General features: G+C 40.7%; 1 protein-coding gene across 8 annotated transcripts in view; it reads right to left on the minus strand.

The window, feature by feature from the left end:
• PCNX1 (pecanex 1) overlaps window positions 1-10788 on the minus strand; it is a 113289-nt gene extending 102501 nt beyond the window's left edge. For all 8 annotated transcript variants that reach the window (XM_088145579.1, XM_088145572.1, XM_088145578.1 and 5 more), the window contains exon 1: window positions 10495-10788. In XM_088145579.1, coding sequence (XP_088001705.1) covers window positions 10495-10647 — 153 coding nt within the window. In that variant the 5' untranslated portion in view covers window positions 10648-10788. The remainder of the gene's footprint in view (window positions 1-10494) is intronic.
• Between the last annotated feature and the right edge of the window lie 9446 nt (window positions 10789-20234).

Consider the following 20234-nt stretch of genomic DNA (forward strand, 5'->3'; position numbering starts at 1 on the left):
TGACTATGTACTGAGGATGGGGGAGCCATTAACTTGACAAAAGGGAAGGTAAGTCTTCATGTATCCTCTGGTGAGAAATCTGTTATGAATTACTAATGAACAGTGATTAAGAACACTGTGAAATTCAACATAAATCAAAGAAAAAATGGCCTGATGATTCCATTACAGGGCGGCTAAAAGGAGAGTTTTTTGATAGACTTAAAACTTGACAATAGGAAAAGGAGGCAACAAAAATATTCAGCTAGACTAATGGCAACCTATTGTGATTATTTTTGGAGGAAATACTCTTTGGGGAAAAAAAAGTCCATTTACAACAAATTCCCCCCTCCCAACACACAAACACACAGATCCATGGCCAACAGAAATAAATTTGAGAGAATGTTACCATGTTTAAGTAGCAATTTCAAAGTAAGATAAACATCAAGAAGTCTTTAAGTAGAAGCCACTCTCAAATAAGGAAAAACACAGATATTGGAAGAACAAGTGTAAAAGACTGATCAAGCAGAAGAAAAAAATTGAGGGGCAACTAACATGATTTTTTCCAAGCATGTAATCAGTGTATGAGCAAGAAAACTACTAGGAAGTTTGTTGAATCCTTACCTAAAGAAAGCTTAAGAAAGAGAACTGCAGAGTCAAAATAACAGGAAGAGAAAATTAGAAGATGAAAATATGGACCACAACCCAATGTTTATGGATAAGGCACAGTTCCTCCTATGTCAAACAGTAATGCCAAAAGAAAATTCTGAGAGTTAGTTGACTAATTACAAGTTCACAAATCAATAGTGAGACAGTATACATCGAATTCAAAAGTGAAATTGAGCTTGTATTTTAAAAAAATAATTTAAATCATTCTACCTTCAAGAATACTGAAATCCTTCTTTAAAGAAGTGCTCCTAGGAACTAATAGGAACTTGCAGACTTTCAGACTAATTCTACTCCAAGAATCCAGGTACAACATCATCACAGCCTGATTAACACATGTAAAATAATCAATTTTACTGAGAAGGAACCAGCATTAACTCTAAAAAGGGATGTTCTGCTTCATCTATCTAAGAATATCAACAATTAGGCAGATAAGGGTAATCCAAAATAATCACAGTTTGGTTTAGAAATTAATATACTGTGCTTGCATCTCAGTGGGATTTCCAGACAATGCATAAAGCCACCAAAATTAAAAATTCAATCCAATAAAGCCACCTAAAATCAAAACATAAAACTACATCAGCCAGATTTAATTTTAAGCCTCTTAAAATCCATTTTTATTTTTTTTTAATGCTTGTGCAAATATAGTTTAACTGTTACTGAAAAGAAGCCAAAGTTTGTAACTACTGCTGTAGGAGGATATAACAACTTTGGGACACCAACACTGAAAATGCCCTGTGGTTCCACATGTTAAATGATTCTTTCCCACATAATGAACAGAGAATTCTTCCATTATCTCAAGTGATGGCCAGATGAATATACAGCAACAGGATATAGTCCTTCAGATGTTTAGACTACAAATCAGTTAAGCTTTAAAAGGAAGGATTAAAAATGTGAAGTGGAATAATTAGGAAACAAGGTCCTTCAAAACTGAAACAAGCAACCACAACACTTGCAGCCACAGAATTTGCAGCTTCTGAACTATTTTCAAAGGCATATCCCTCATGAAATGCTTTATTCTAATCCAAACCGAACATGGAACACTAATCAGGCTATCTCTAGCCAGGAAACTATGTAGCTGATGAACTACCTGAAGACAGTAGATGATGCTCTGAGCCACTAATGTCAATTGGTCCTCAAGAGAATCCCTCAAGTTGAATATCTAAATTGTCAAAAGTTTCCTAAATTTAAGTAGAGCAAGTCCTTCATCAAGAAAAAAATGATAATTTTTCTTACAGGTTGCTAACTAGAAGAAATGTGTAATTTCCAAAAGAGAGGAATATTATAGTATTCTGTGAGTGAAAGATGAGCTTTTATGAAGTTACATTTGTAGATAAGAGCACATTAATTAGGAGAGTAAAATCCAAAGTACCCAATCAAAAACTACAGAATTTTTTTAAAAAAAATTTGGATCATAAAATTAAAAAAAAAAGTTCAATGAGTATAGGAAAGACATATATTAGCAATAAATGAATGTTGTGTAAAACATTCTGGCATGGACCATTCCAAGTGTCCACCGATCTGATAGTTTAATATGGAAAAAAAGATGATTTATGGGCATATATGCTCTATAAAGCTTTAAAAGTCAAGATCAGCACTTCGAAAAATACACCAAAACAATTGGCCATTTAAAGATCCATAAGAGAAATTAGTTCCTGTTAATAATCTAAGTGTCTTATTGTGTGAAGAGGTTTCCAAGGAGTCTTCAAATATAGCCTCAGATATAATGTACTGCACCAATCTACCCTCTGTTGGGAATTAATACCTGCAGCAAGATTATCTCTTATCTAGCAAGAAGATGCAGATGATGTGCCACCCACAGTTGGTGAAAGGCAATTCATGCCAAACATACTGCCTGGACTTTTAAGGTGAGGACTGCACATCACAGCAATTCCAAACTGTATAAGCTGGACTGACCCTATCTTTATCCTATGAAATCAAGGCACAGTTGTTCCAAGAGAGCCAAAAGAAAATTATATTTCACAGAACACACAACTAGCTTATGGAAATTCACTACTGTACACAAGGTAATAGGCAACCATTTTCAATACAGGTAGTCCTCATTTAGTGACTGCCTTGTTTAGCAACCATTTGCAGTTATGACAGTGGTGAAAAAGGAACTTCACTGACCAATCCTTGCATTTACAACCTTCACAGGTCTGTAAAGCAAAGAAAAGCTGAAGTAAGATCATAAGCACAATCACAGTTTCACTTAGTGACCGCTTTGCTTAACCACCCAGTCGCTGGTCCCAATTGTCATCACTAAATGAGGACTCCCTGTAAACATCCCTGTCTAGAATTTCAGACAGCCATTGATAGTTGAATCTATCATTCTTTATAAACAGAGGCTCTCTGCTCCTTAGCAAAACTTCCCTAAATTATTATACATCTGAATAAACATTAGTTACACTATTGCCATTGTGTTATGCCTATGGGTACCCAGAAGCAGCTGGCTAGGCATTTGTTGGAAACAAAATATTGATTTAGACTGACCCTCCACCTGACCCAGCAATGGCTATTTTTTCATTGCATGTCAACCTATATTACATGTCAAGCTACAAAATAAGTTACATTGATACATATCCTCTTTGTTAACCTCTTTAGCATTTTATTCTAAGATTTAGACTATGATTTCCTCTCATTCCTTGCCAACTCCCTTCCTGTCTGCATCAGAATGTAAAGCAAGCTCAATTTTCCCTACGCATCTGTGATACAGTACACAGTTATATCAAGTCAAGAACTTACATGAAACTGACAGCAGATTTTCAGCTTAATTGGGCAAGAAGGGCCACCATTTCTGAACAAAATTAAGTTTATGTTCCCCCAAAAAGGCAGTTTAGGATAGTATTCACATGTTGAGTAAAAAGGCAAGATCTAAACTGCCACTATATGTATAGAATTCATAACAAAGCTTCCATCATTACGGCAGGAGTATCTGAAAAATTTATCCAGACCCAAACACAATTCTAATGTGGCAATCTGTTTTCTTCTTTGCTGGGGGTTTACAATATGTCTTTACGTACACGTGCAAAATTGTACCTTTTTAAGGCTAAAAAAAGTTTTTCAAAGTACTATATTTGGAAGAGGCAGACAAGCAAAACTGTTGATGCAGTGGTGAAAGAAAATCACATCCTAAAGCCTGGATATAATTTTTTAGATATTTCTGTTGTAAATTCTCCAGGTTGCTGATTTGGTTCTTATCTCCTTTGTTGCTGACTTATTTTGTGCTACATGAACCACAACAGCAGCAAAAAGGGAGGAATGAGCACAGAATGGCTGAGCCTACACATGGCATCTAAGACAGCCAAATCAGAAATTAATTTAACATTTCTGTCTCAATACATCTTTATACAGGTCCTTTTGATTCTGGATGAACATTTGCTTCCCTATTGGAAGCAATATAAACTGTATAATACAACTGCATAAGGGTTGGCACTATTAATCTCATTTCAGAGACTTCGAACATAAAAACTGCTATTTTGAAACAGAAAAGATCAAGTTGTATATGATCAGCATCTAAAGGGACTTTGTTTCTCTAATGTAATATCCTGCTCAATACAGAATCTATAATGCTAGGTGCAAGTATAAAAGCAATGGTGAAACAATTCCTGGAATACGTATTAATTTCCTCCCAAAAGGGGAAAGAACTACAGTGGGACAAAAAAGTATTTAGTCAGCCACCAATTGTGCAAGTTCTCCCACTTAAAAGGATGAGAGAGGCCTGCAATTTTCATCATAGGTATACCTCAACTATGAGAGACAAAATGGGGAAAAAAATCCAGAAAATCACATTGTCTGATTTTTAAAGAATTTATTTGCAAATCATGGTGGAAAATAAGTATTTGGTCAATATCAAAAGTTCATCTCAATACTTTGTTATATATCCTTTGTTGGCAATGACAGAGGTCAAACATTTTCTGTAAGTCTTCACAAGGTTTTCACACACTGTTGCTGGTATTTTGGCCCATTCCTCCATGCAGATCTCCTCTAGAGCAGTGATGTTTGGGGGCTGTTGCTGGGCAACACGGACTTTCAACTCCCTCCAAAGGTTTTCCATGGGGTTGAGATCTGGAGACTGGCTAAGCCACTCCAGGACCTTGAAATGCTTCTTACGAAGCCACTCCTTCGTTGCCCAGGCGGTGTGTTTGGGATCACAAGACCCAGCCACGTTTCATCTTCAGTGCCCTTGCTGATGGAAGGAGGTGTTCACTCAAAATCTCACGATACATGGCCCCATTCATTCTTTCCTTTACACGGATCAGTCATCCTGGTCCCTTTGCAGAAAAACAGCCCCAAAGCATGATGTTTCCACCCCCATGCTTCACAGTAGGTATGGTGTTCTTTGGATGCAACTCAGCATTCTCTCTCCTCCAAACACAACGAGTTGAGTTTAGACCAAAACGTTCTACTTTGGTTTCATCTGACCATATGACATTCTCCCAATCCTCTTCTGGATCATCCAAATGCTCTCTAGCAAACTTCAGATGGGCCCAGACATGTACTGGCTTAAGCAGGGGGACACGTCTGGCACTGCAGGATTTGAGTCCCTGGCGGCGTAGTGTGTTACTGATGGTAGCCTTTGTTACTTTGGTCCCAGCCCTCTGCAGGTCATTCACTAGGTCCCCCCATCTGGTTCTGGGATTTTTGCTCACCGTTCTTGTGATCATTTTGACCCCACGGGGTGAGATCTTGCGTGGAGCCCCAGATCGAGGGAGATTATCAGTGGTCTTGTATGTCTTCCATTTTCTAATTATTGCTCCCACAGTTGATTTCTTCACACCAAGCTGCTTGCCTATTGCAGATTCAGTCTTCCCAGCCTGGTGCAGGTCTACAATTTTGTTTCTGGTGTCCTTTGACAGCTCTTTGGTCTTGGCCATAGTGGAGTTTGGAGTGTGACTGTTTGAGGTTGTGTCTTTTATACTGATAACAAGGTCAAACAGGTGCCATTACTACAGGTAACAAGTGGAGGACAGAGGAGCCTCTTAAAGAAGTAGTTACAGGTCTGTGAGAGCCAGACATCTTGCTTGTTTGTAGGTGACCAAATACTTATTTTCCACCATGATTTGCAAATCAATTCTTTAAAAATCAGACAATGTGATTTTCTGGATTTTTTCCCCCATTTTGTCTGTCATAGTTGAGGTATACCTATGATGAAAATTACAGGCCTCTCTCATCTTTTTAAGTGGGAGAACTTGCACAATTGGTGGCTGACTAAATACTTTTTTGCCCCACTGTATATCAGTCAAAATAGACAAACTTTATGCTCAATAGGTAGCCTTATCCATTTTGTAACTCAATTAGTAAATTACAGGATTTCTCTACAAAAACAAACAAAATTCACACTATCTGATAGAGTGAAAGAGTTCTATAGCCAAGCTTTGGCCCCAGGTTGTAGGTAACCTACATTCATCAGTCCAAATGTACTGTATGCCATAATATAGACCTGCAAAGGCTGATGCCTAATATTTGAATTAAATATTACATTCAGTTGATAATTTTGAAATTAATCACTCTTGTACAGAGTCAGAAGTCACATCCTAAAATATTCCCTTTTCCCAGATTTTAAATAAATATTGCTGTTGTGTAATTGTTACACTGGCCCAAAGCCGGAATGCTTGGAGTAAACAGTACTTTGAAAGTAAAGAATAGAATGACCACAACACTATTTGGTATATAGACCATACACACATGGCAAAATGTGCAATCCATAAAGAGTCAATTGTGATTTGAGTGTGACTAACCAACCTATACTCAGTACAGTATTAAAACATGTTAATCCAAGCCTATCCATTTATTATTTCCTTCCCTGAAGATCTATTTATAATAAATCTTCTTGCTTTTGTATTAGTAGCAAACAAATATTACGAAGAGAGAGAGAGAGAGAGAGATCACTATCCTAAGACAGAAGCCATAGTTCTGAACAGTTATTCAATTTTATTGTCTTTTATGCTTTTCACCTAACAGAACAGACTTCATAATTCCATATCCTACATGTAAGCCTCAGCTGTAAAATAGCAGGCCTTCTCTGCTGTAGCCCCCACCCTTTGGAATATCATGCCCCCAGAGTTGAGATTGGCCCCTTCACTCCTGGCCTTCCGGAGAGATCTGAAGACCTGGCTCTGCCACCTGGTCTGGGGTGGGGTGGGGAGAGAAGTCACCAAGTGTGGGGATGGCTAGCCCCTTAACAGGCCTGTCGTCTGCACCTCTGGTAACCATCAGCCTCTTGGACTTTTTCATGTTTGGTAATGTTTTGTATAGCTTTATGTTTTATATATTTATTGTTTTAATGGATTTTGTGAGCCTCCCAGAGTCCCCCATTAGAGGGAGATGGGTGGAGATAAATTTAACAAATAAAATAAATAGCTGTTTGGCTAGTATTTTAAGTACAAGTTTTGATAAGGGAAGATAATGTAGTTTGCATATCCCATTCACATGCTTGTTACTGATTTCTGTATACATGTACAGCTCTGAGCAGTATACAAAGTAAGGAAATATGAAAAACAGCAAAAAATAATCACAATAACAAGCATAATGGTAGCCCAAACTTAACATAATGAGAGCCCAAATACTGTCTCTCAGAACTAGAGAGACAGTATTTTTCACATCCCTGCAAAAATTCATCAGGCAAGTAGTAGTCTATATATATGGGAGTAAGCTGTTCCATGGGAGGGGAGCCAACATTAGGAAGACCTCACTATGGTGTCCAACAGATAATACTTCTTTGAGGACAGGACCCTTAGCAGAACTTCCTTCCCTGATTTTAGTGGATTGGAAGGCCTGGCGCAATATGGTTCATGGGGTCACGAAGAGTCGGACACGACTTAACGACTAAACAACAACAACAGATTCATTTTGGAGCAGATGGTCTTGAAGATAACCCAGCCGAGCCATACAGGGCTTTAAAGGTAATAACCAGCAACTTGAATTCTACTGGAAACTGAGTGGCTACCAATACAGTTCCTAGAGTAGAGGTGTTATGTGGGCAAGTATAGGTGCATCCATTGCTACCTAGACTCCTGCATATTGAACTAGTTTAAGCTTCTGGATAGTACTCAAGGCAGCTCTATTTGAAAGGAGTTGGAACAGTTTACTGTGGGATGATAAGGGCATTAGTGACCATGTGCAATGCCTTCTAATCCAAGGAAAACCACAACTGACGCACAAAATGTATTTGTACAAAGGGTCTCCTGGCCATGGTCTCCACCTGCTGCTCAAGCAGGAGCCAAGAATCCAAGAGAACCACCAGATTACAAACCAGCTATGTATGAGGAACATAACCCCATCCTATGCATGGACCATCTCTGGACTGAGAAGGACTTCATAACCTCAGCCATTTGGTATTGCTAGTGTTCAGCGTAAATATGTTCCTCTCTATCCAGACCCTAATCACCTTCAGATGCTGAGTCAAAAGTTTCACTGCATCACTTGTCCAACGTGATATAAAGAATAGTTTGCCTGAATTAAATAAACAGTGAGTTTGTAAGAGAAGATGCTTTTTCATTTGATGGAAAATTTTGCCCAATTTTGTTATATATATTATTATATGATTCCTTAAAGTAAAAGGCTGAAATCATGACTACTACAGGTAGTCCTCACTTAAGACTATAACTGGGACTGGCAACTCCACTACTAAGCGAAGCAGTCACTAAGTGGGAAATCACATGACTGCGACTGTGCTTTCTGGCTAGAAAGAGACAAGATTAGTCAGTTTCATGCTTTTGGCTTTTGTTTGCCTCCTAACCACTCATCTGCCCTTTGGAATGCTAGAGTACCTACTTACTGTCTTGTACACATTGAAAGCAATGAGATCACACTGGCAACTATGCAAACAGTTTACAGTACTCTCTTGAAATCCCTTCTCTAATCTCTTCACTCTGAGAGTGGGGGGGAGGAAAAAAGCAAGCAATTTCTGTAGGCAATCTCTCTTTTGCCAGACCCTTCCCCCCCTACCCCCCACAGAGCGGAGAGATGGAGAGGGATTTTAGGAGAGCAAGCTGTTTGCTCTTCTACACATCGAAAGCAATGCAATCACACTGGCAGCAGGAAAGTGTCAGGCAAAGGAGAGACATTCTGTAGGCATACAGAAATCGCTTGCTTTTTTTCTCCCCCCACCCAAAGCAGAAAGATTGCAGAGGAAGAGATTTCGAGAGAGTACTGTAAGCTGTTTGTGTAGCACACCAGTGGTTTTTACTCTTCTAGTTGCAAGCTCATGCACAATTCTCTCTAGAGTCTTATTTGATGAACAACATAAATCTTTCACAAGTCAGCTTTTCCCAAGTATTTTATGTTTACTAGAATTTGCAAGAATAAAGCGCAATAATGTCTGGTTGTCATGGCAACACCATACTCACACACACACAAAAAAATAGTTTCCCTTACACTAGAAGTGAATTTGATAAGGGGAATGAGACAGCAATCGTATCTAGCATGTTCATTTCCCAATTCTGTTCCATAACTCTTCAGCTAATCATTGATTCCTGAAATCAAATTATCAAAAATATTTGTGTATATGCCACTACTACCAACATCTAGTCTTCAGTAGCTGAAGAATATCAGTGATATTACAGTAAATGCATAAGAAAAAAAATCTAAGTGATTCTAAGAATTATTTCATAGCTTTCCCATAACCTGACTGGATTTAAGTTACAATAATTTTATCTGTCTATAAGCAAGAGAAAAATCCCACTGTCTCTCTTCATCAGCTCATTTATTAATTCACAACATACAAATGTATGTGGCTTAAAACATACTAGAAATATATGCTGTAGTCTATCAAAGTTTTACATAGTGTCTTTCACCTCTTCCACAGTACATGTTTTCCATATTGGTACACACACGCACAAAAGACTTCCTTTAAGTTTTCAAAGAAACACGTAACTAATTCAAACAGACCTCAAATATGTACATTTAAAAAGTACATATAAAGACATCCTAACATGGCTTCTCTTTGTTTATATCTATAACTTCAGGGACTTCTGTCATTTCCCTGAGTCAAGACAATAGTTATCAATTTAAATTAACAATATACATCAATACCAATAAAAATAAAAGGAGCACTAGGAAGAGCATCCAATGAGTATTTAATGACACCTCCAACTGCAGGATTTCTACTCAAAAAACAGAGCATTACTTATCCCACTACAGACAGGGATGCATAACCAATTGTGCAACATTAGCACCAACACTTCCTTCCCTCCTCAGCTGTTGTTTCTGTACTTCTAGGACTGAGTCCTGTAACCCCTGGTTATTTATCCATGGTCCTTCACTACTACACGCTCAGCAATCGTACATGTTGACAAGCTGCAGCCAATCCTGGATTCGGAGGGCACAGACACTCAGCAAAACACCCCACGTGTAAGACTGCCACCCATTCGGCTTTACATGCAGCAGGAACACTGGTTTCCACACAAAGCATTTCCTGTGGAAAAAAATCCACAATGTGTGAGGAGGCCAAAAAAGCCACGGAGCCACTTCAATCGACAGGACAGAGGTCACACCACCGCGACCTTTTCAGTTTGGGTTTTTAAGTAGCCGGGGTTGGCTTTGGACTTCTTTTTCAATTTTATTATTTTTTTCCGCAGACCAGCTTATCTCAGCGTTTAACCTGAACAAGGAGGCAATGGCCCCTTCGCCGACTGCATCGCCCTCCGCCTCCAAAATACAGTAAAAACAGCAGCGGGAGAGCGGGGGCGATGGTCTCAAGGCGGCTCCCCAGCCCAGCCTGACTGGGAAAACTCCTCCTCACGTGGCAAAGGCGGTAGCCCCCAACCCGAACGCGAGACGGAAGCCCAAAAAGCCCCTTCCCCTCCTCCTCTCCTGGTGGGGATGTGTCAGGCCGGCTCCCTCACTCACCATGTACAACGTGAAAGGGAAGCCAAGCAGGAAGAGCCACAGGTAGAGGTGCAACGCGTTGACCCCGGCGCCCTGGTGCGGGTCCTGGTACCAGCCGCCGCTCAGAGCCGCCCACACACCCTGGCGCAGGATCTGCAGCACCTGGGAGCCCATGGCGGCCTGGCCCCAGCCCGGGTCCTGCCAGCCTGGAGTCTGGTTCCCTCTACCCGTCCTGCGCGCCCGGGCACAACTGCCCGCCGCCTCCACAGCCCGAGCCTCGCGACAGCCACAAGAGCCACCCCCCCGTCCTCCGTCTTCCCCTCCTCCTCCTCCTCCTCCTCCTCCCCCCCGCCAACGCCGCCGCCATCTTACGTCCGGGCCCCGGACCGCCCGCTCACCCGCCCGCCTGCGTATGGACCGGCAGCCCTTGCGGCAGCCGACGCGACCTCATCGCCGGGGCTGGGTTCGCTGCCTGCTGCGGGAGCAGGAGGCGCCACGGCGGCGGAGGTTAGGGGTGGCATTTTCGGCTCGGCAGTCGAGCCGCTTCGCGACCTCTCCGCAAATAAAGGCAAAGGGCGAGGAGGGAATTCAGAGCCGCCAAGGGAGAGGGCGCGAGCTGAAGTTTATTCTCGGCGCCTGGCGAATGGAGCAGGGGTGGAGGGTGTACTCTTGGAGCAGTTCCCCGAAGCAGTTTGCAGCCACAAACGTTATTCCCTTGGTCTAGTCTTTTAGCCTGCGTTGATATTCCGAAACCGCGGAATATTTACTTATGCCACTGGAGGGCCCTCCACCTGGCAACCTAGATTTCAGAGAGTCACGCCTTTGGCAAGGCTATCGATTTACCGGGACAGCCTCTGTCCCCAACTCCGTTTGCGTTAGATTGCACCTGCCGTCGTCCCCACCGAGCATCGCCAGCCACTACCATTGCTGGAAGTATGGGAACGGCGGCCAATGCATTTAGAGGACTGCTAAGATGTGAAAGGGTATCCTATAGAAACTGCGAACAGCAAGAAGGTAGAAAAAAGGAGTACAAGAGCCGCTCACTTGACAGGTGCGGGAGATGTATCCTCCACGCGCAAAACGTGCACTTTCCTAGGGCGCCGCCCTCTACCAAGCGGCTTGTAATGTGAAGTACATAATTCGTTCGCAAATGCTTGAGGTTTGGCGCTTTGGACCGTAACCCTATGCACCCTTGTCCCCGCGGAGCATAGTGAGAGGTCCGAATACTCCTGCGTACTGAGGAAAATGGTTATGCGCAAGGCAATATACAACATTGGTAGGCAGTTTGCAGCTCACTGCGAATATGAACTCAGACGACATGGTTCATTGAATAAACCACAGTACTGTGGTACGGTACTGTGCCAAACCACCCGTGGCTCTTGGAGAGAACAAAAGTAATGAGCAATCCGGCAAAGATGAACTGAAAAGAAAGCGTGGGTTTAATTGTAGAGGGTGGGACCAGGAGTTACTAAGAGGTTTCTCCCCCTTCGCACTTCTCGCGGGATTGCCAATTCTTGCGAGAACAGAGGAAAGCCGAAAGCGTCTCCATTGTCATAGCAACGAGGGTTTCTTCCCCCCCCCCCGCCACCTACTTTCGTGGTCTTGCTAAAAAAGCTGATACTGTACTCGGTGGATTGTCTCAGGTCTCCAAAAAACAATTTTGTGACAGTGCTGCTTTTTATTTTTTTATTACTCTTGTGAATCTACTGTGGGGCATAGTCTCGTATTATTGAGATTCACATAGCAGGATACAATCTGTATTCATTTGCCCGTGGTTAACCATGGTTTATTCAATCCAGTTTTCTGATTTGCATGATGTATGGCATGCTAGGCAAAATTATGGCTGACTAATTCGTTGTTCAGAGTGTTGGGCAACCCCAGCCAAAGACAAATGACAGTTCGCAGCAAACAATGTGGAAAGATGTTAATTAAAACTAGTCTTCCCAGATGATTATTTTGATTGATAGGAAGGCTCAGTAGTTTCACTGACTCTTAGAGCTGCATGGGAGCAGAAACTCCTGGTAAGGTCGCCTTCACCAGTAACATCTAAGGGGAGAGCTGAAGTTAAGAGGAAATCACAAGGGCAGGTAGGGTTCCATAGGCCTGTGTGAGGGCAGGAGCTGGCACTGGGAGAAAAACAGTGCCTGGGAAAACACAGCATATCAGCAACTAAATAGACTGCAAATGGTCCATTACAACCAAAAGGTGGCGGGGGAAAAAATAGGTTTTAAACCTCAGCATATGCAGATCCTTAGATTCTGCAGGTGCTGTTCTTTACATAATTAGTTCTGCTTAGCACCTACAATAAAATTACTTCTCTATGCAATCCTCATCCTTGAATCTTTTGGTTAAATTTGTGGACATTTCCTAGAAATGTATTCATCCAAGAACTAGCCCAGGCAGCATGAAGGAAGTCAGTCCACCTAAAAGAAGGAACTCTACTTCTCCATTTGGAAGAAAATGGCCCATGGCCCATCGCTTCTATCTTGTTACCAGAGACACTGATTGGGCTTGGCTAAATTTGAAAGCATTCCTTTAATTATTTGGGAACTTTCATAAGTAGATCTAGAGGTAATGATGTAGCTAGACACAAGGTAATACAGTTACCCATGCTGTCAGCTTTGAAAAAGGAATATGACATATGAGAAGTATATGTCATATACTTGAAACTGTCAAAGTAGAAATTAAATTTTAGGCATATGTGAATGGACCAGGATTTACTATTCAGGGCATGGAAGCATGCAAAAGAATGGAATGGCAATAACACTCAAAAAGGACATTACTCAGTACAGTATGTGTTTGGATAAAATCCAATAAATGATAGGATGGTATATTAGAATTAATGGATATCCAGTGAACATCTAAGTTATACACATCTATGCTCCTACTACAGAGGCAAAGGTAGAAGACATTGCGGAATTCTGTGGCAAATTGCAAGAAGTACTAAATGAGACTTCTGGAAAGGACACAATACTACTGAGAGACTGGAATGCAAGAGCTGGAGAAATGGTAGAATCCAGGATGATTTTAATTGGATAAATGCAATTACACATGAGATAGGTTAATTGAATTTGAAGATAATTTATCTACACCTGCAGGGACTAGTCAAACACACTTCTGTATTATTTACTTCAGGAAATATAACTGCAGACTCTGTGGAAGGACATCACTGGATATACAATGTCAGAATCAATTTGATGACATCACAGAAAACTATAATCACAGAATTATGGAGTTACAAGGGACCACAACAATCCTCTAATCCAGGATCATCTTAAAAAAAATTTTAGAGATGGAGAATCCATAACCTATGTAAGTAGACTATTCCACCATTATACAGATCTGATCAGGAAGTTTTTCCTTATATTGAAGTGGAATAGTTGTAACTGCAGCTTGTAGTTACTATGTATGGCCCTAGTTTCTGTAGCAGTGGAAAACATTCCTGATCATCTTCCCTGTGGCACCTTTTGTGTACCTGAACATTGATATCCTGTCTTCCTCTCAGTCTTTTTTCCTCCAGACTGAACATTCAAAGTTGCTTGAACATTTCCTCAAGTCCCTTTATCGTATTTATTGCCACCTTCTTATAATCTGTCAATATCCTTCTGGAAATGAGGATCCAAAACTGTACACAGTACTCTAGGTATGATCTCACAAGTAGACAGTAGAGGAGAATAACAACTTCACTTGTCTTTGAATCAGTGCTTCTTTAATGCATCCCAAAACTTTGTTATCCTGATAGCAGCTGGACCACATTTCTGGCTCATGTTCAACTTCTTGTCAATGCACCTCAGGTAGTGCTCCCAAACTATGAATTTCCCAACTTGTATGTGTGCCCTACATTTTTCCAACATAAATGTAATATCTTACATTTCTCCCTTTCAAAAAGATACTTGTTCCTCTCGGCCCAATTTTTCAATCTGTCCAGATTAGATTGCAGTCTCATTCTGTTATCCTGGATATTGGTCAGACCACCCAGGGATGTGAACTGCACATCACATCTCCAATTTTCTGAAATTATTGTGATGGCCAGGGAAAGGTGAAAGAATAAACCTTGGACAACAAGAACCTATGATGACTGAATGCATACTTTCAGTATTAATCAAGAAAGGACAAAGATATTTCAGTGAAGAATGTCAATAAAAAATAAGAACAGGAAAATTAGATCTTTTTAATGTCAAAATCATAAGCAAAGTTACAGCTAAGATACAATTAGGTGAATGAAACTAATAAAGGATGAAAAACTATAATGAAACTCTTTATAATAGTATTATAGAATAACAAACATTTATGTAAAGAATATATTCTGGTTTCTCAACAGCAATGTTTATCTAGTTTAAGGTTGCAATCAATCCATCAGGTTTAATTCTGAAGTTGTAAATTTGGTCCAGGTTTCATACATTGGCAAACCGCACTTCAATGAGCAACGAGAGAGAGTACAATCCCAAGGAAATGTCTTAACAGCTAGGAGCTTGAGATCAGGAGTTCATAGAGGCATTCACAGATAGGCATAGAGTCTGCAACTTACTAAGCCTCCATAAATACTAACAGCCTCTGGCCCTGCCTTAACAGACACCTGGTGCTGATCAGATCTGGTTTCCTTCAGCAGGTTATTTCTGAGGTCCAGCTGTCTATTGCCACAGTTGACCACTCTAGTGCTGCTCTGTTTTTTCCTGCTCTCCCTTCGGATATCAGCATTCTTGGTTGGAGGAGGCTTCTGGTCTACATCAGAGTCTGCTTGATTCAAGTCAGGTCCAATGGGTCTAACTGCTCCCTAACACTATTGCTGGGGCTTGGCAGCACAGCATCTGCTTCTTGGGAAATCTTCTCCAAGCCTCATTTGAGGAGGGCTCTTTAGCTGCCAAATAGGAAATGTAATCACCAAATGGGGATGAAATACCCATTGAATTATTGTAGGCAAAGAGGAAGTGAACAGCTCTAAGTCAATAAATATGGAACAAGATTGAATTACAGACAGGTGTATAGATTAGTTTATATATTGGTATCAAAAAAATGAGATGCAGGAAAATGCTTACATTACTGAACCATTGCAATAATTATTTATGTACTTAAATGAAGTTGTGCTTAGGATAATACAGAGGTGTACAGATTCACACTTGGAGAGAAGAATCCCAAATGAACTGGCAGATTTTAGAAAAGGCAGTGAAACACAAGATAGCTAACATAAGATATACAGTACTGTGCAAAAGTTTTAGGCAGGTGTGAAAAAATGCTGTAAAGTAAGAATGCTTTCAAAAATATATATTGTAATTGTTTATGTTTATCAATTTACAAAATGCAAAGTGAGCAAACAGAAGAGAAATCCAAATCAAATCAATATTTGGTGTGACCACCTTCTGCCTTCAAAACAGGATCAATTCTTCTAGGTACACTTGTACACAGTTTTTGAAGGAACTCGGCAGGTAGGTTGTTCCAAACATCTTGGAGAACTAACCACAGATCTCCTGTGGATGTAGGCTCCCTCAAAGCCTTCTGTCTCTTCATGTAATCCCAGACAGACTCCATGATGTTGAGATCACGGCTCTGTGGGGGCAAAACCATCACTTCCAGGACTCCTTGTTCTTCTTTACACTGAAGATAGTTCTTAATGACGTTGGCGCTATGTTTGGGGTCATTGTCCTGCTGCAGAATAAATTTGAGGCCAATCACATGCCTCCCTGATGGTATGGCATGATGGATAAGTATCTGCCTGTATTTCTCAGCATTGAGGACACCATCGATCCTGACCAAATCTTCAACTCCATTTGCAGAAATGCAGCCCCAAACCTCCAAGGAACCTCCACCGTGCTTCACTGTTGCCTGCAGACACTCATTATTGTACCGCTCTCCAGCCCTTCGGCAAACAAACTGCCTCCTGCTACAGCCAAATATTTCAAATTTGGACTCATCAGTCCAGAGCACCTGCTGCCATTTTTCTGCACCCCAGTTCCTATGTTTTCATGCATAGTTGAGTCACTTAGCCTTGTTTCCATGTCGGAGATATGGCTTTTTGGCCGCAATTCCTCCATGAAGACCACTTCTGGCCAGACTTCTCCGGACAGTAGATGGGTGTACCTGGGTCCCACTGGTTTCTGCCAGTTCTGTGCTGATGGCACTGCTGGACATCTTCCAATGTCGAAGGGAAGTAAGCATGATGTGTCTTCCATCTGCTGCATTAAGTTTCCTTGGCCGACCACTGTGACTATAGTCCTCAACGTTGTCCATTTCTTTGTGCTTCTTCAAAAGAGTTTGAACAGCACATCTTGAAACCCCAGTCTGCTTTGAAATTTTTGCCTGGGAGAGACCTTGCTGATGCAGTACAATTACCTTGTGCCTTGTTGCTGTGCTCAGTCTTGCCATGGTGTATCACCTGTGACATAAAGCTATCTCCCACAACCTCACCTTAGTAGCAGAATTTGGCTGTTCCTCACCCAGTTTTAAGCCACCTACATAGCTGTTTGTTTCAGTTAATGACTGTGTTTCAACCTACATATGAAATTGATGATCATTAGCACCTGCTTGGTATAATTGGTTAATCATACACCTGACTCTAATCCTATAAAATCCCTGACTTTGTGCAAGTGTACAAAGTGTGCAAGTGTAAGAATTGATGCTGTTTTGAAGGCAGAGGGTGGTCACACCAAATATTGATTTGATTTAGATTTCTCTTCTGTTTGCTCACTTTGCATTTTGTAAATTGATAAACATAAACAATTGCAATATATATTTTTGAAAGCATTCTTACTTTACAGCATTTTTTCATACCTGCCTAAAACTTTTGCACAGTACTGTATAATGTTCAAAACAAGACATTACAAGAAAAACAACAACAGCTTTGTTGACTGGTATGTAGTTTTGTTTCCTTGGGCTCAAAAATAAATACGGACTGTGTGCTGGAGAAGTAAAGAGATGTAGCGAGGAAGACAATGGATGAGAATCAGTAAAACTCATTGCAGGGCTGATCAAGATTGCATGTAGTTAGGTTTCCAGGAGGTCAAAACGTGATCTTTATTTGGCAATCTGACAGCTATTTGTTTCCCTTCTCTATGTCATCACACACAGAGTTTAAATTTTCTGCTTTAATTGAGATTCACAAAAACCAATTAGTGAAAACTCCTGCTGGCTAAAAAATTTGCACTTCCACTTAGAACGGGCAAAAATAAATATTGGAAAATTACTAGAAATGTCACCCTCGTGCAGTCTTCTTGGAAGCAAATTTTAAGAGAAGACCATCCAGCCATTGAGCCAGACTGTGGCTAATCAATATGTAACTCTGAGGCAGGAATGGCCCACGGTGATTTATCTGTCAAGTAGTTTACCTTTTATGAGAGTTGAATGAAAAGTAATGCCTCCACTTCTATAATTTTAGTTTTAAAAGGGATATTTTAATAAATGAAACAGAAAATAATCTTCAAAAAGAGCTCTTTTATTACCTATATAGACCACATATAATCACCAGCATTCAGTATATACTTAATGCCAGTAATAGAAAAACTTTTTGAAGCCATCACAAAAGAACTCCATACTTTGTCTCTTCAGTCAGTTCCTGACAATACTTTCTACTTTTTCATTTGAGTCAGATGCCCATTAAAGGTATTTCTTATGAGAAAAGGTGAAAATCACATGGCACCAAGTCTGGACTACATGTCAAATAGGGTAAGATGAAGAGATCCAATATTGCAATTTCCTTTTTGTATTTCTGAATCCTGTTTAATTGTTTCAAATTTTGAGAGTTGCAATGTAGCAATGAGTTGCTAGTGGTGCCAGGTTCAATGAAACCTATGAATAACACCATTTGCATTGCCAAAAACTGTAACCATGAATTTTCATACCAAAGCATGGGTTTTGACTGATTGATTGATTTTTTGCAGTGAAGCTTTGTGATGATATTCCATAGATCATGTTTTGCTTCTGGGTCATAATGATGAAGCCATGTTTTGTTGGCTAACATGATGCTGTGAAGAAATTCCTTGCTTTCATTCTCATAGCATGACAACAATTGCTGGCAAATTTCAATTGAAGCTTTCATCTGTACCATCAGCATGCAAGGAACCCATCTTCCAGTACTGAAGAACTCAGTAATGTGACTCACACATTCCTGTGAAATTCCAAGCTTGACTGCAATTTCCCTTTGGTGATCCACCAATTCTTTTTTATCATTTCATCAACCTTTCTCATGTGAAACTCGTTTGTTGCTGTAACAGGGAGTCCACTTTGTCCTTGATCACACAAATCAGCACTTCCCAGTTCATCTTTACAATTTTTGGCCCAAATGTAAGTAATGACATTAATATAGTCATCACCATAACTAACCTGCATTTAATGGTGAATTAGATTGGAGGGACTCCTTGGAAATTAAAAAAATCAATCTCATAGTGGGTCACTTAAAGCACACTGAGAAGTACTCACTGCAGGCTTCCATTTCATGAACAATAGCAACACTACCTTTTCTCACAGCAACTCTCCACCAATTTAAGTGAAAGAACAGATGCTAAAGTGAGAGCTTCTAGTGAATCAGTACTGCCATCTGTTGGTGACCTATAACATTGGAGACATTGCTTTTCATTCAACCCTTGTATATTTTTACTAACCTTCTAGTTGAAGGGAAATAATTGCTGAGCTTTTTAAAAAAAAAAATACTACGAATGATATGCTGATGTGTACGCTCATTTTACTTACAAATTAGATATGGTTCCAAGGACAGTCATGGCTGATAAGGTCTTGCTAGAAATTAGATGGAGATACAGTGGTACCTCGGGATACGAACTTAATGCGTTCCATGACTCTGGGCGTATCCCAAGTTGGTTGTAACCCGACACAAATTTCCCCATAGGGTTCAATGTAAATCCGGTTAATCCGTTCCGCCCTCCGAATTTGGTCGCACCCCGAAGCAAATTTTCCCATAAGGTTCAATGTAATTACCGTTAATTCGTTCCCCTCCCGTCAGGGGCGGGAGAATGGCTGGGCGCCGTGCGAGAATGGCTGGGCGCGGCATGGTGGGAGAACGGCCGGGCGCAGTGCAGCGCGGCGTGGTGGGAGAATGGCCGGGCACGGCACGGCGCGGTGGGAGAACGTCCGGGCGCGGCGTGGCGCAGCAGGAGAACGGCCGCGGACCACGTGTCAGGGGCGGAAAAATGGCCGCGGACCACGTGTCAGAGTGGAAAAATGACCGTACCCCGAGGCGGAGTTTGCACATCAAGGTAAATTTTTGCGGCCGGAGCTGGTCGTAACCCGAAAAGTTCGTTAGTAGAGGCGTTCGTATCCCGAGGTACCACTGTATTTGACTTTCAAGTTCCTGTCAAATCTTTCCAAGCTTTTTGAATTCAAAGTTTGAAAATAATACAATGAAAATATTGGTACTGATGCTCAGTATTCTAACCTGGAATTTTCTTTGTAGGCATCCTGAGAATGCCATTTTGTTTTCACCTTTTCAGTAGAAGTAAACAGTGAACATTTGATTTAATGGACCTGGGTTTAGGAGTTTTTGGATGCAGTAGCCAATTTTTCATTAGACATCACCCACAGTTAACCAAGTCTGTTATTTATGAAGTAATCTGGACAACTGATGAAATTTTATATCATTTCTGTCAATTTGCATAATTAGGTAATTGATACATCATTTGTATCAATTTGTCATTTGTGTCAGTTTACAACATTTAATTTACAGAGATGATATAAAAAGTCAATTATGAAATTACATAAGTAATGGAATTTTGGATTGAACAGACATTTCCCAACATGGTCTGTTAAACTGAGGTTTT

This window comes from Python bivittatus, unplaced genomic scaffold, assembly GCF_059951505.1.
Source record: "Python bivittatus isolate LINGU-HERP-01145 unplaced genomic scaffold, Pbiv_v1 ctg000480_np1212, whole genome shotgun sequence".
Taxonomy (NCBI): Eukaryota; Metazoa; Chordata; class Lepidosauria; order Squamata; family Pythonidae; genus Python; species Python bivittatus.